Source organism: Equus caballus, chromosome 16, assembly GCF_041296265.1.
Source record: "Equus caballus isolate H_3958 breed thoroughbred chromosome 16, TB-T2T, whole genome shotgun sequence".
Lineage (NCBI taxonomy): Eukaryota > Metazoa > Chordata > Mammalia > Perissodactyla > Equidae > Equus > Equus caballus.
This window is the reverse complement of record NC_091699.1, coordinates 97,590,429-97,607,477: the sequence shown is the minus strand read 5'-3', so window position 1 is coordinate 97,607,477 and position 17,049 is coordinate 97,590,429. Positions and strand designations below refer to the sequence as shown.

Sequence of the window (17,049 nt, the reverse complement as noted above, 5' to 3'; positions counted from 1 at the left end):
CCTCGTCCTGGAATACGTTTTTCCTGCTTTTCTGCCTACTGAAATTACCTTTTAGGGCCCTATTTAGAAACCACTTTTTAAATATCTTCTCTAAATACCCCTTTTCCTTCCTAATGTGAATAAACCCCTCCTGTCCCTTGTTCCCACAGGACACTGTGGGTTCCAGCTGGATTAGGACAGGGAGATGCTTTTCATATTTCATCCCGTAACGCTAAGCCTGGAAGTAGTAGAACAGCTAAGAGCAGAGGTTTTGAGACGGATAATCCTGGATGTGGATTTGACCATGCCATTTACTGACTCGAGTTATCTCCCCAGGACTCAATCACAGTCAGGCGCCACATCATGACGTTTCAGTCCACGATGGACCGCAGAGACGACGGTGGCCCCATAACATTAGTACCATGAAGCCTAGGTGTGCGGTGGGCTAGACCGTCTAGGTTTGGTAAGCACACTCTGTGATGTTCACACAACGACGAGACCACAACGACGCATTTCTCAGAACGCACCCCTGATGTTAGGTGACACATGACTGTATATCATCCATAAAACTGGGATGAGTGTCTCCATCTAATTGACAGCTCACAGGTCTGAGGATTCGGAGCAAAGTGTGTCAGGACACCTGGCGCTTCCCAGGCACACAGCAGGCCCTGGATAAAGGTCCTTCTTTCCCTGCCCTTACGCTCCTGTCCTTGAGCAAATTCCTGGGTCTCCCTCTTTAATTTGGTTTACTAAACATTTAAGTGAGAGTGACAGTATGACACAAGGAATATTTTGGGAGTTGAATATGTGAAAATATAGTAATCACATAGTTTTAAAGAAAAATTCCAAAAGTAAGTCACTAAAAATCTAGTTTATTGTTTTTCTCACAAAGTTCTCACTCTAGTTGTGTGTGTATGTGTGTCCCTAACGCTTTTCCCCCAAACCACCTTAGATGGTCTGCGTGACTTCTCAGTGTCTGTACCTTTAGATGCCTAGAAGTCACTTAAATCACCTCAAGATCATCTATAGAATTTTAATTTAAAACTGTCAGTCACTTGGCTTACTCATGAGTTAGTGACAGAATTCTAGCTTCCAGGGCAGAAAACCCAGGATTCCCTCCAGGTTAGAGCACATTTCTTTCAAAGGGACAACAGGGTGTGGTGGATGAGCATGGAACTGGAGTTAAGACCCCGAGTACTGGTGCCGTCCTGCCTCTACTACCTGGGTGACCCTGGGAAAGTGGCTTCAGCCTTCTGGCTGTCGGTTCCCCCTCTATAAGATGAGAAATCATGGTCTCTGAGAAGTGCTGTGATCCGACATGTTGTAATACACCTTCCTTAAGGTGAGTGACTCAGATATTCAACAGAATACTCCGCCTCATTAGGAGAGAAATTTAGAACAAGTCTTTTATATCGCAATTTCACCCTGAATTCACCTGGAGGCTTATAGTGAAGAAATAAAAGTTGAATATGCCCAAGGTCACTAAGTCTGAATCAATTATCACAGCCGAGGATTTGTGCTAGTGTGTTTACACGGCATGCTCTCTCCTGAAGCATCTCTGAGGGTTAGAGATGCTTTTCAGTGCCAAATAAAAAGCTCCAGCCACCTACGCTCAGGGATGCAGCATTAATGGATTATCATTATTCCTGACAGCATATGCTAATTCACAGACTTTTAAACGGAAAGAAAGCAGAGACTATGAAATGAGTAGTTTTATGTTCTCTGAGAATCTATCATTTTTATCATGCAATAAACTTTCATGTACAATTCAAAATAACATTCTATTTTTATAAAAAGAATATGTTCTAATATGACCTTCTGATGCACTTGAAACTATCATCATTTATTATATAGGGCTGTTAAAATACAAAACAAATTCTAGACAGCAATATTTTTAAAAGATGATCTTATTTTTTGTCCTTTAGAAAGTTAAAATATGGAACCTAAAAAGTCTACAAGGTCAGTGTTGCAGATTCATTCACTCATGCACACGTTTATTCATTCAACAAATTTTTCTTTTGAGGGCCTGCTATGTGCCAGGTGCTGCTACAGATGGCAGGGAAAATAAAGATCAACAAGGAAATGTTCCCTTCCCTTGAGGAGATTACGTTCTATGCGGATTTGACACAAATGGCACTTTGTTCCAGTATCCAAAAGAAAATAGACAGTTGTAGGACTTTACAAAATGTTTGCTTACATATGTATTTTTTACCTGTTTGCATAAAACATTTATTTATTTATTCCTAGAGCTACTGTAACAAATTACCATAAACTTGGATGGCTTAAAACATCAGAAATCTACTGTCTCATATTTCTGGAGGCTAGAATTCCAAAATCGAGATGTCAGCAGGGCCAGGTTCCTCCGAGTCTAGGGGAGGGCCCTTGTTCCTGGTTTAGGACAGCGTAACTCCACTCGCCGTCTCCTTCACCTGGCCATCCTCCCTCTACGTGGTCTGTGCCCAAATTCCCCTTTTCTTAAAAGGACACCAGTCATGGGATTAGGGCCCACCCTAATCCAGTATGACCTCATCTTAATTTGATTGTATTGCAAAGACCCTATTTCCAAATAAGGTCATATTCACAGGGTACAAGTGGCTATGGATTTTGGAGGGGACCCTATTCAACTATACAAAGATGAGGATAAATTAAACCAATATTAACCACTTTTTGTATTATCTCCTCACAATGTTAATTTTCTCTTAAGATTGTATTGCTTTTTACTTTTAGTCTCTTTTTGAAATTGTTCTTGAACTTTTTGAATGCTTTGCAGATCTGCAGGCCGCATTGTGGTTTGTGACTCCAGTTCTATAGTATTTCTTTTTTTTCTGAAGTGAGATTCTTTGTTTATTTGAACTTAATGTTAAATCGACAGCTTGTTGGACTCAAATGTTTATTGTTTCCAGGAAAATTAGTCAGGAGAATCTGACTTATTACAGACCCTGGCCCTTTCCTTTCATTTAACGTTTCTTTTTTTTTTTTCTTCTTGTCCTAAGTGCCTTTCTCTACCCTTTTAAAGTGTGAATGAAAAATAAGCTACACCTCAACTGGCACTTTCATTCTAATCAACCAAACCATTAGGGGAAAACTTTGAGATAGTGCCCTCCATCCCGCTTGTCTCCTCTCCTAACCTAAAAATAGCACAAACCCCCAGTGCAGCACAAACCCCACGCTGAACTCTGAGGCTGACTACCATTGCAGCAACCCACACTCTGCACCCTCCCCTACATCCTGGGCGCCCTTCTGGAATATTTTTCGCTCTCTGCCTCCTCTACTACCTGATAAACCTCCATGAGCAAAATCACCATCAAGCAATTTAGAAATATAAAACATGAAAGTCGAAATCCTCCCCCATCCAGTCCCAGAGGAAACGGTCGTTTGGTGTGTAGCCGTTCAGTCTTCTCTGTGCGTATAATATGTGTGTGTGCTCGCGTGCCTATGGATCTGTTTTTTATTCCAGACACACATATTTGCTGCGTTGTCTTCTGATAGGCACTTTTCTACAGGAAAGCTGGATCGTGCTATACACATTGTTTTGCATTTGCTATTATAACTTAAAATGTATTGAAATTATTTTACCCAGGCAGAGCTTACGGTTTTAGCTCACTCTTTCAAGATAGTTTTCCAGTACAGAACTGTACCGTAATTTAATCAGTTTTTACCAAATGATAGACATTTAGGTCACTTGTACTCGAGGACTTGCCACAGTGACGTAAACATCAAACTGACTTAGAAATAGGATCGCTGGTAAGTATATGTAGTTTTTATTTTGTACTTAAATACAATCAAAACGTTCTGTAAACATGGCATCTATCTTTTATTTATTCATCTTTTTTTTTTTTTTTTGGTGGAGGGCAATCTGAGATGCTAAAAACGATGCATTGTTTTTACTTACCTTGTTTGACTACTGGTGGAATTGGATGTCTTTGCACAGCTCTATCCCCGCTTGTGTTTCTTCCCATCAGAGCTCTGCCCACTTCACTTCCGCTTTGCGGCTGGGTATTCCATCTTACTCTCCGTGTACGACTGCTCCCCTCTACCTTGCATCTGAGCTGCCCACGTTTCCCCTGGCCGCCACCTGCCCTTTATTGCTGCTTTAGCGTATGTTTCTACAGAGACACTTACCATTTCTCTGCAGTCCAAATCTGTTCATCCTTTACTGTGTCATTTCTGGTTTTATTCCAGATTTGGAAAGTTCTTCTTCATCCAGGATTTTAAAAGAATGATTAAGACTTAAGAAATGATTTTTGCATATAACATGAAAAGGAATCTAATTTAATTTTGCCATGGATAGCCAATAATATGTAAGAGCTCCCATGAGTCCTTACTTACTATGGAATGCCATCTTTGTGATATACTCCATCTGGTTTCCTGACTCTCCTTGATTTGTCACAGCTCACCATTAACCCCCTATATTCACTACGGTTGCTCCATATAAAGTTTGCAAATCCACCTCATTGGTTTGTTTGCAATATTTCTTGGTTATCCACAAGCATTCATTCTTGCAAATAAGTCTTAGAAGGAACTTTCCAAGTTCCAAAATAAAATTCCATTGGGATTTTTATTGAACTTGTGTTAAATCAATAAAGTAAAAGAAGATTGCCATATTTACAACATAGAGTTTTCCCATGTGGAAACATTATTTCTTTTATCTCCTGTTTATTCAGGACTTCTCATTATTATAGTAGTTTTCCTCATATAGCTCTCACCCATTTTTATAGTTTTGTTGCTATTTTGAATGGGACTTTTTTAAAACATATTTTTTGATTGGTAGTTGCTATTGATGTCAATGTTTTCCTAGAATTCAGCCACCTTATTAAACTCCTGAATTCTTTTTTAGATTTGCTGCTCTAGAATTTCTAGGTAGACAGTATTTTCATCGGACAATTATGATAATTTTGTCTCTTCCTACTCAACACTTATATTTCTTATTCCTTGTTCTTGATTTTGGCCCAGCTCGGACTCTAGAACATACTAGACAGTAGCATTGATATCCGGTACTTCTGCTCTGGGAAGACTTCTCGGGTCTCCTTTCCCCTCACTCCACCTGGTTAAGGGCTGTTATTTCATACGCTCATCATACTCCAGCCTGGGTCTGTGGTCCCATGAATGACACACAAATGCAGCTGTCCATGAGCTTGGTCATTGTGTATTCCATGGCTCTGCGGCCTCTTCATCCATCGCTGTAGACCGAGCAGCTGACCCAGTTCCAGTACGTAACAGTGGTCCCATCATCTGTTCTCCCAGCTTCTAATCTCTCTCCACTATAATCCTCCCTCCATACTCTAAAGGAAGTGGGAAATTCTGTTCTTTACTCAAATTCTGTCATTCTGTCAGCTCTCTCCCTGAATCTCTACCCCTATTACTGCTCCCTTCATTCAAGCTCCCATTCTCCCTCACCTAGAGCAATGAGTCTCTATCTTAAATAATGGAGACGTCCCTTTTAAAGAAAACGAAATTCTATGAACCTCACTGTCACATCAAATTTTTATCATTTTGCTTAAAGGCGTACAAACAACATTTGGTATAAACTCTTTATGCTTATAGTTCTTATACAAATCTAAGACCAAAACAAATTTATACATTAAATACTTTCATAGCCAGTAAAATTAAAATTACTAAATGAGCTTAGAGTGACAGTACCATTTTGATGAAACTAACTTGCCAATTTTGAATTAATAATATGAAGATGTACATTCAGATCTTTCTACATAATCTGACTCTGTGTCTTTATTTCTATGACTGTCAAGTGGAGACTGCTCTTTTGAATACAAATTCTTCACAAAAGAATTCTGATAACTCAAGACGCTGTGTGCTATTTCAGAACAACCAGACTTCATATGTAGCTAAACTCTGGCACTATGCAATTCTAAAATGCTAATTTTAATGAGCTGTCGCTTGATAACTCAGTAAAGCTTGTTTGTTCACTTGAGGGTAAGATTAGCGTGGGGAAGTTACTGAAATCTGCATTACCTCTGTGGATGTATAAAATCAGATGCAAAAAAATTCTTTACCACATTTGCCTTTATATTAACTGCCCGTCAGTGACACAAGCTGGTACCCACAAAGACCCGGTAATGCTGTTGGAGTCCTGGTAAAGGTGCTGAGTCAGACAAGCCAATGCTGCTGGGCACTGTCTGACAACTCGGTTTTCTTATGGTGTCTTTCTTTTTAAACTGGTACCCTCCATGGGACATCGTTTATACAGCGCGCCACTTCAAAGAGAAACTTATAAACAATTCTTTAAGCACTGAGACACAGTTGTTTTTTCTCCTTGCAAGAAAGTGCAATGTAAGGGAGTTCAGCTTTCAGATTAACTAGCTTTCAGAATAAAGAAGGCTGTACTTATAATTCACATTATTAAATGACACAAATTTTCTGATTAAATAATGTTTCAGTCGATTTTGATTTAAAAAATAAAAGTTGCTGTCTTTGACAACAAAAATATTTTCTGAGGATGGAAAGTTTTTAGGTTGGCCCTTTAACTCATGACTTACCACTCAGAAAGCAAGGCTTTTAAACTGTCCATCTTTTCATTATTCTTAAGATCAGTTTCAGATGCCACCCGCTATATGAAATCTCTTTACCAGAAGTGGTCATTGCTTGGACCCCACAGAACTAGGTTCCTGTCTCTATTATTACGGTTAGAGCTGAAATTTTCATTTTGTTTCTTCACATGTCTTTCTCACCTAATTATCTGTAGAGTCTTTGAATGAAGACGTAGTATATCTGTACACCCAATGTAAGCTCAGAATCTTGCACATAATAGGTATTCAGTAAATGTTTAATAAAATGGATGAGGGGCCAGCCCGGTGGCGCAGCGGTTAAGTGCACACGTTCCACTTTGGTGGCCCGGGGTTCACCAGTTCGGATCCCGGGTGCAGACATGGTACCGCTTGGCAAGCCATGCTGTGGCAGGCGTCCCACATATAAAGTAGAGGAAGATGGGCACGGATGTTAGCTCAGGGCCAGTCTTCCTCAGCAAAAAGAGGAGGATTGGCAGCAGATGTTAGCTCAGGGCTAATCTTCCTCACACACACACACACAAAAAGGATGAATAAAAAATAAAACTTTGCCGAAAGTTGCCACCATTCAAACAATGCTCTGGTAAGTAATGAACCCAAGTATTGTTCCTCTGTCTCTCCTCCTTCAGTCAGCATCGTCCCTGTGAAGCTGATGACATCCTTTGCCTCAGCAGAAGGGTAAAGTGAACTTCATAGTGCAAGAGTTCAGTTTCTGGCCCCGTGTGGGGCAAGGCCCTAAAGTTAGGTTCCCAGGTCCCCTTATGGATAAATAGAATTCAAGACTTCTCCATAGAGAATAACTGGAAAAGACTGGTGACATGTCTCACATAGCCTAGACTGTATTTTTCTGGTCCATGAATTCAAAGGGTGGGACAGGAAGGCACCCGAATGAAGCTCACAATGCATCCTCCCTTAAAAATTTCTCTAAGCAGAAGAGAATCCAAATTGCTCTCCAATAGCGTGACTCTGATTCTGAGCTTCCTCCAGCCACTCTTAGGTCCAGATACAAAATACCCAAGGAAAATAGGGTGACCTGCCATCCTGATTTCCCTGAGACTGAGAGGTTTCCTGGGATGAGGGCATTTAGTGCTAAAACTGGCACAGTCGTAGGCAAACTGGGAAGATTGATCATCCTAGACTGGCCAAATACGATGAGCCCTCCTGCCAACTCCCCAGGTGGAAAGACACACTTAAGCCAGTCCAGTGAGAAACTCCGGGCGTCATAGGGGGTGTACAAAGCGGTCTGCTAACCACCCTCCCATCGCTTCCTTTTCTGGGCTGCATTTCTTTGGCTACAGCAGTGGATCTCAAACCTTCCCACGCACAGGCTCACCTGGAGGTCTTGCTAGATTACAGACTGCCGGGCCCACCCCAGAGGTGCTGATTCGGTAGGTCTGGGGAAGGGCTCAAAAATCTGCATTTCTTACAAGTTATCAGGTGATGCTGACGAAGCTGGTCTGAGGACGCGGCTTTGAGCACCGCTGCTCTAGAAGTCTGGCATACTACTGTCTTCTTCTGACACTGACATGTGACCAAAACCAGAGTCAGCTGAGAGTATGGAAGCATGAATCAACAGTATAAAGGACAGGCTTTTATAGGAATTGGTCCTATTTTCATTTCTTAAGCACTTCTCAGTGGTGAGTACAGTTTTTAAAAGGTCTTAATATACAAAGTTTTACATAGAATACAAAAGGGTTAAACTTTCAGGCAGGTTTTTGCAGAGATGTGGGGCACTTCTCTATGACTGGGTTTACTTAATCACGACTGATTTCTCGGTGGAAAAGTAAGGACACCGTAGCACAGCTCTGCTGACATCGGTTCCTCTCCTCTGTGCTCAACCTACCAACTGAGATATTCTTTGTACTTAGTCTGAATCACAGTTTCATAAGCATGCTCCCTGGCATACTAAACAGGAAAAGAAAGTGTATTTTGATAACACGGTCTGTATTTCTTTCAACCTATGCAAACTTTTTAATGTAACTGAACATGTAACAAAAATTGACAAGCAATTCCAGATTGTAAATACGTATCCAATTTTATGCCCCAATTCTGCCCTTGAAAACATCTACTGCCGCCCATCAATACACAAATTTTGCCTTACACTGTGGAAGTGTGTCCTTTATCTCGAAAGGCAGCTTCCTGACTGCCCTTGTGCAGATGTTGTGTTCGACCATGAAGAAACTGAGCTACGGTACTTTGAGGGCAGAATTTAAATCCTATATTCATAAAAAGTTTCTAGGGAAATGGGTCTGAAATAGAAGAACTTTACATTTTGATAAGTAAAATGAATTTCTAAATGGCCCTATCTGAGAAACTAGTTCCGAACAATAACGGTTTTGTCTTTGTCCCCAGCGCTCTGGTGGTGGCCTGGCCATCCCCCTGTGTGCATTCCAGGGCACTGTGTCTCTCCAAGCGCCTACAGGGAAAACTCTTTCTCTGTCTACCTATGAGGTAAGTGCAGAAGGACAAAAAATATCCCCAGCCTCTAAGAAAATAGAAGTCTATCGATCCAAAAGTGTCGGCCATGAGCCAAACTCTGAGGATTCTCCCGCCACGTTCGCGGACGCCAGTGTGAAAATACACTTGGAAGTTCTTGAAATCTGTGATAATGAGGAGGCCTTGGACACCGTGTCAATCATTAGCAACATCAGCCAGTCGTCCACACAGGTCAGATCGCCATCTCTGCGCTACTCCCGGAAAGAAAACAGATTCGTCTCGTGTGACTTAGGGGAGACAGCCTCCTACTCTCTCTTCTTGCCCACAAGTAGTCCTGAAGGGGACATCAACATCTCCATCCCGGACACCGTGGAAGCGCACAGGCAGAACAGCAAGAAGCAGCGTCAGGAGAGGGAGGGGCACCAAGAGGAAATCCAGCTGTTGAACAAAGCCTACAGGGAGAGAGAGCGAGCGAGCCAAGGGGCCCGTGATCCCCTGGTCTAAAAGAGCAGGGTGGTTCTGCAACTCCAACCTGCTCCACCAACGCCTTTGCTCGGAGGCTGCGGGATGCCCTTTAGTATTTGCTGGTTTGCGTTAGCTTTATAGATTCACTGTTAATTACTTGTAGTGCAAACAGCTGGAAGTAGTGTGAACACAAGTGCTTTTGATGTGTTGCCCATAGATCACACACTGTGCTATTAAAAGATTTTGTTTCTTATCGGATTTCTAAAGATCTTTTCTAAGTCAAATCTTGGCCGAGTTTACTAGTGCTTTTGGCTGTTTATCAACCTCAGAGCAAACAGAAAGTTGCACAAACTCAATGAATGTACTGTCCCCACGCATGTGTCTATATCCACTGTTGGCAGGGGGAAAACACACTTTGGGAATGGAAGAAATGGAGCAAAACCTTAAGTTGTCTTGAAGAGTCTTGCCTGGATGTGCCAGCAAAACACGCCTCTGACAGTGACCACGTTAGCTTTATGCTAATGTCTGGGAGACATCTCTTGTGGTGTCAAACGGCCACCTTCCAACTTCAAGACATGCCTGCCCTGGTCTGTAAATAGCAGTTTCCTTCATTTCTATAAAATACAAATTGTTTACCAAATGTTTTTTTCTTCTCTCTCTTAAATATAACAGTGTTTTCCTTTCATCTTTTCAGTATATCAAGACTGCCCTTAAAACAATTATGTTGCGTGTCCTAAGTGGAATTAGAAGCAGTCCCTAGCTCACACACTATTGGAAAAGGTTGTGAATGTACACACCATTTCTTGAACTGTTTTGCTTATTTGAATGGAAATTGGAGGGAAACACTGCCAGATTAAGTTCTGTGAAGTGCACCCAACTAGAGTGACCAACTTCTGGGTAGAGCAAAGGAAACTGCTCTAAGTCCAAAATAAAAGAGTCTGTTTCTAAAGCTGCAGATTTGGCAAACTTTCTTAGCTATTCTTGAAGCATAGAAAATTTTAGTTCAAATATTATTCCAAATCTAGGTGCTTTCTTTCCCAAAGATGTATATCTCAAAGAAACAACTCAATGTATTATATTACATGACTGTAGGGTGTACATTTCAAGACTAATTTTAAAATGTGTCAAATTGCAAAAAAGCAGGAATCACCTTGTCAGAATATTGGTAATGTATATTTCAAAAGTTATGAAGTGATTTCCTTCAAATTGCTTTATTCTGATCTTTCTATAAACATATGTTAAGTGTACTACTTAAATGTTTATTTTCCAGAGTTACTGAGTTGATATTTTACATGATTTTAAACTTTGTGCACATCCACCTCACCCACATATCTTATTTACTATTTACAGACTAAGTGAATGGTTTTTTAAAATGATTTATTTTGGTTTTTATTTCATTATATTGAATCAGAATTCTAAATTGCTTGACATGGGCTTTCAGATCGTTTCATCTTCAGATTTTTTTGCCACCAAGAAGTCATTTTGAAAATAATTATCTCAATAGACTTTCCCTAACTCTCATTTAACTCACCCATATCTCCTCATCTAAACTTGGGGAGCAAATGTAAAGCCATTAGCAATGCTTGTAAAGCAAGCCTCAAATAGTGCATAATATATAAATTCAAATTTAAATATATTCTCATTACAAATATATTTCATTTAAAAAGGATTTTTATCCCCCAAATTGAGGGCTATTTCACACTGACAAACGGCCGGATCAATCTGATGTTGTAAATCAACAGCATTAAATGTCTGTTATAAAAGAGAAAGTTGAATTGAATATTCTAATAATGCTTTGTAAGGCACAGGCCTTGGGCCAGCCCAGTGGCCAAGTCGTTGCTGGTTCAGATCCTGGGTGCTGACATGGCCCTGCTCATCAGGCCATGCTGAGGCGGCGTTTCACACAGCAGAACTAGAGGAACTCACAACTAGAATATAAAACTATGTACCGATGGGGCTTTGGGGAGAAGAAGAAAAAAAAAAAGAAGATTGGCAACAGATGTTAGCACAGGTGCCAATCTGCAAAAAAAGGACAGCCTTGATATATTTAAGTGTATTCTATGAAAGAGAAATTCTATGAAATTCTATGTAAATTCTATGAAAGAGAAAAGTGATTTTCCTGCTGTAAAGTGCAATTTCTGGCAGCAAAGAAATTAGACACCAAATCATAATAAAACAGAAGAAAATAAAGAGTTAAATACAAACAAATCTTTTATAGCAGCACAGTGCTTCAAATGAAGAGGAGAAGATGGAATTAAGGTTTAAAGAGCACTGAGGGACCGGAAGACAGGAGTGCACATTTTCCCTCCTGTCTTCCATCTTCTCTTCACTGGGGGAACTGAAAAACACTAGGATATTGATTGCTCTTGGTTGTTGAATTAGCTATACAACGGATACACTTAAAAATCCTGCAGTGCTGACACAATGCCAGAACCATTTAGCCCAAAGTCATAGTTTGAAAGGCTAATCAGCATCACATTCCAACCCGGAACACTTCCCACTCCAGGCCAACAGCAGCTGACTCTGTAAGGAGACTCACAGGGGCTGTGCTTCTGCACCAAGCGCTCCTCCCAGTCCTTGTTGAGAGGGCAGGTTAAGCTACACCAGCACAAAGTCTACTTAGTCTTCAAAGGGATTATGATGGCGAAAATGGGTTTCTGGTATGGGACACACCCTTACAGGTGTCCTGTGCATAGTTAAATATCTTACCCTTGCATCGTTATATTGTTCTTCTTATTAATAAATGCCATATTTCATACAGGTTTTCTTTTCTCTACAAATTGATGTATCTGAAGACAACTACTTGTTATCTAATAAAAATATTGCCATCTGGTGGTGACTCCTACAAACTGAAAAGACGTAATCCCTAAAACGCCCTAATAACATAATAATCCCAAAGACTTCCAAGAGTTGGGATGGACAGAGGCAACATTCGGAAGACAGTAAACACCGCAGCCCTACTCAGAACACGAGAAAGAAGATTTGGCCGTGCATTATCAGAAAGCTTTTCTCAACATGGTTCTTTAGTATTGGATTTCATAGATAAATTTTCTCTTAGTTTTTTATGTATATTATTCAGCTACTTTCATTCATTTATTCATTACAATATTTAATGAATGCCTACTCTATGCTAGACATTGTTCTAGGTACTTAGAATTGTACCTATATTTGGTTTTGAGCAAAACCAAAAATACATACATACTGTGAGTTTGAGCCAACTGCAAATTTAGAGAACACAGTCCACATGAGACTTCCCTCTGTTCTGACATCAACCGCAAGCTCAAGGTGTTCCCAAAACCACTGTCATTTCTGTAATTCACTGGAAGAACTCAGTGAACTTACTGCAAGCTGTGTAGTCACAGTTTCGGTGTATACAGGGAAAAGATTGTTAGAAACAAAAATTGAACTGAGTAAATCTGAAGACCTAATCGGCTTTATTAAAAGAGGCATGAGTCGGGCAGCACCCCATCTAACCATGGGAGGGCGCTCTGAGGAGCTGTACAAAATGGAAGGTCTTTATAGGCAGAAGGGAGCAGAGCAAGGAAGCTATGAAAACAGAGTGGATTGTTTGAGGCAAGGTCACCTTCCCCGAGGGGCCGGAAGGCAGGGGTCTTATCAGGTGGATCACCTCACTAGTGTTGGTCAGGAAATTCCAGACTGATGGGTTTGAAATTCCACTCCTGGGAGAAGCTGAAACTGCCATTAAGTCTTGCTTTGCTGACGTGGGGCTTAGCACAAGCAACTCCATTTTGGGCCTGGTGTTTCTTTTTAACAGGATACAAATTAAAATCAGCCAAGAGAAGAAGTACATACAATAGGGTCTAGAAAAAGTCTAAATACGGAGCTTCTGTTGTCCTCTCCCCAAGGAGTCACGGACAGCATGACTTTCCTGGCACCGTGTGACAACACACATGGAGTATTGCCTGCAAGGAAAGCTGCTCTGGATCTTGGTGTCCAGCATCTTTACTGGGACTCTGTCATGCTAGGAACAGGGCGAGCATGGCTGACGGCTCACGTGACTGAGCTCAGTTTCCAGCTCCCCAGAAGGTCAGGTGATATGGAAGCCCCTATCCTAAATCACAGTTACTCTCTGGCTGGTCTGAGGCCCCCAGATAAACAAAGGCACTCCTATCAGGCACCACATTCCAAGGGCTTAGAGATCACCTCCCCAGAAGGGCAAAGGCCAGACCTCCCTTTGGATAAAGTTAAGTTCTTTACTATACATTTATATATATATACATATCGGGGAAGGCTAAGTGTATGGACAGATAATAGGTATTAGAAGTACTAAAAATGCTAAGAAGAAAAACTAGAATAAAAAGACAAGGATGGACAGACAGCTTTTTTGAATACTTTAGTCAGGAAAAGCTTCACTGATCAGAGACTCAAATAAAGCGAGGAAGCATGCTGTGTGATCATCCGGGGAAATCACAGTCCCGCAGAGGGAGAGCAAGTCTCCAGGAGTGGGAGTGTGCCTTCTGGGCTCTGTGAAACGATCCCGGAGGGTGCTGAGTGTAGCTGAGAGAGAGACAGACAGACAGACAGAAGGGCAGGGAAGACAGACCATCAGCACCCCGCACACCAGGTCGGGACCTGGGATTTTTATTTTTATTCTAAACAAGGTGGGAAGCGACTGGGAGGTTCTGAGCAAAGGAGTGACGTGTCTGATTTCAGAATCCTTGTCTGTTGTCAGGGGAAAGACCACACGGGTACAAATACAGCTACGAAGGAAAGGCAGGAGGGTATTTCAAGGGTCTGGGTTAGACACAACGTTGGCTCGGGTTAGGGTGCAGCAGTGGAGATGGTGACAGTGTTGTATTCTGATTCAATAAATAAGGAGGATTTCCTTGGTAATTTTAGATTATAAATTTATTAAACATCTATGTGTGGAACCTGTAACTTGAGAACAAATTACCTCAGGCATCTATTTTTTGTTAATATTCTGGAATATCCCAATGTTTCTAAAGTCCTCCATGTAGCACAGAGGCTAGAAGCCTCAAAATTATGTTTCCCAGTCTGTCTTGCCGGCAAGGTCCAGGTTTAGCAGCTGCCAACGACAGACCTTTGCACGAGACGTGGAAGGTACAGCGGAAGAGAAGCAGAGCAGGTCAATGAATGCTCCTGACCAGCTGAGCCTTTCTCCTCCAGGGCCTGGGTTCTGTCCGTCTCACAGTTCCACTTCTTCATTCCCTACGATCACTATGCTTGTCTGTGTCAAGCCGGCAGAAGGGGAAATGGCAGGGAGGATCCTGCGCTCGCGCTCTCAGTGGGACTGGCCTGGAAGAACAGCCCCTCAGTCACTCCAGCTTCCACGACACTGGACACATCTCAGTACACAGCCACACTGCACTGCAGAGGAGGTGTGTGCACAGGAAGAAGAAACCCAAATTTGGTGAGCAGCTAGGTATCCAGTCTCTGCCACACGCTGTGGCCCTGACTAGACAATCACACACCATACGGTGATAGAATGTGAATAGGGGCCCCTCTCTGGTGTCATAAGATGCGGACAGAGGTGCTGCAGACAGTAACCCAACAGTGCTACATTTCCCCAAGTTTGAGTTATTGGGTCTCGACTAAATTTAGGACATCAACACCCTAATCTAGACAATACTGCTCCAAACCTCGGTCAACTTGTTCTAGGCTCTCTCCAGCTTAAGATACAAAGACAGTCATATTTGTCTGTCTTTCCTTCAGTCTTGAGATCTCAACTTTAAAATGCGTCAAGAACACGCATACACAAACATTCACACATACAAAAACACATATTCTCAAGAACAGCAGCAATTTGCTGGCATTGGGCAATCAAAATCCAAATATGAAACCACCATGGAGACGGTCTTTTGCAATATTACACAGAACAATTTAGATTCCTGGAGCCACATTGTCTTGAAACACTTTATTACAGAGGAGGATCTTTCCACTTTTACACAAGCATAGTCCCACTGAGTAATTTTTCCAGAAAAGAGGAAAAAAATGCCTCAGAGCTAAATTTTCGTCTCCACCACATAGCAGAAACTCCCATAAACTGTAAAATGTCAGGGTCAAAAAAATTAGGGTTTAGACAAATCCACGGTCACCTGGTTATAGTAGTAAAGATACAGATCTTCACGCTAACAGAAGCCTCAAGACTTTGTATTTTCTTTAAAAAAAATTTTTTTTTAAGTGTACAGCTGGATGTGTTTCCTCAAATTTAACATTCATGTAACTACCCCCCAGATCGAGACACAGAACATTACTAGCCCCCAGAGGTCTCCCACATATCCATTCTCGTGCAGTAACCCACAAAAGGAACCATGAATTTGACTCATCATCACTCATTAGAGGGTTTCTGAACTTCACACATGGAAATACATTTTTACTGGGTAGAAAAGTTACAGCCTATACAGGACATCACATGATATACAGATCACTTAATACTGCACGTGAGCAGGACACGGTGTCCTAGATCTGTGACACACAGTGGGGGTGCATAAGATTTCAGTGAGTGTTACTGATAAATCATTAAGTAACAATGAGAAAGTTACTCCTTCTTAATTCCTATTCTTTCTAAGAACATCTAATTCTTTTTTATTTTCTCTGCTTACATAAGAGACAACTCTCAGCTTGGTACTATCAAGTCCTTAGCTCTCTCTACCACTCGATTCTCTCCTTTTCTGACAATGGGAAATCAGGCTTTAAACTAGACTCAGCGGGCAAATGACTCAAGCTGGAATTCAATTACACTGTTTTGTTTTCATTGATTCACCTTTATCTTTATCTATTTATGAAAAAATGCTAATCTCACATCTAGAATAGTAATATAAAGTTTCCCTTTCAAATAAATGACTGACTATAAAAATGAGTCAATTTCATGAAATTTCAAAACTAGTAGTAGAGTTTATAGTTGCATATGGTAAACATTTTATCGGAAGTACACCAATAAGTGAAGTTTGAGAAACTCTGACCATAAAATCTACTATGTCAGATAAGAGCAACAGCACAGAATAACTACTTTGAGGAAAATGAGAATGAGTAAATAAACGGTTTTGACTCTGTACAGTGAAATGCATTCAGAGGGGCTGTGAGGACAGAGGGTCTGAGGAATTTCCACATCAGGGGCTTCAGCATCACTCACTAATTAGCTGAGGGAAATTTCCTGGAAGAAGCAGGTTTCAAGAGTGATCTCATAAGATTCGGTGACCCGGGTGTGTTCTAGATTTTTTTAATTAACAATGGTTTATAACATCAGATAAATTTCAAGTGTACTTTGTACTTTTATCTTTTTTAATTTAGAAAAAATGTATTGATTAAAATTAAACAATTTTTTTTCTTAGTATACTCATTCATAATATCTTTTCCTAAGTTCCAAGATTGTGTGCTTAAACCGGGCAGAGGAAAATCCACTTTAATGAGATTACGTAGTTGTCAAGGGAAAGTATGTTGTATAAGCCAGTCAAGGTCTTTAACATGGATCCTGGAATCCTTCCACCTTCACCAAGTCACAATTTTTCTTTTTTCCTTTTCATGAGAAAGAGATGGAATTAGCCGATAGTGGCAGTTATTTACAGCTGGGATGACAAAACGTCCGGCTTGCCGGGGATAATCCCAGTGTACGACTGTTTCTCCTGGCATACTGAATAATAGCATCCTCTTTCACTCTTCAGAGTGT

General features: G+C 41.0%; 1 protein-coding gene across 1 annotated transcript in view; it reads left to right on the top strand.

Moving 5' to 3' along the window:
* The window catches only part of GPR149 (G protein-coupled receptor 149), a 62,316-nt gene extending 52,663 nt beyond the window's left edge, over nucleotides 1-9,653 (top strand). Inside the window, exon 4 of the mRNA XM_023621145.2 lies at nucleotides 8,853-9,653. Coding sequence (XP_023476913.2) covers nucleotides 8,853-9,440 — 588 coding nt within the window. The 3' untranslated portion in view covers nucleotides 9,441-9,653. The remainder of the gene's footprint in view (nucleotides 1-8,852) is intronic.
* Nucleotides 9,654-17,049: the final 7,396 nt, after the last annotated feature.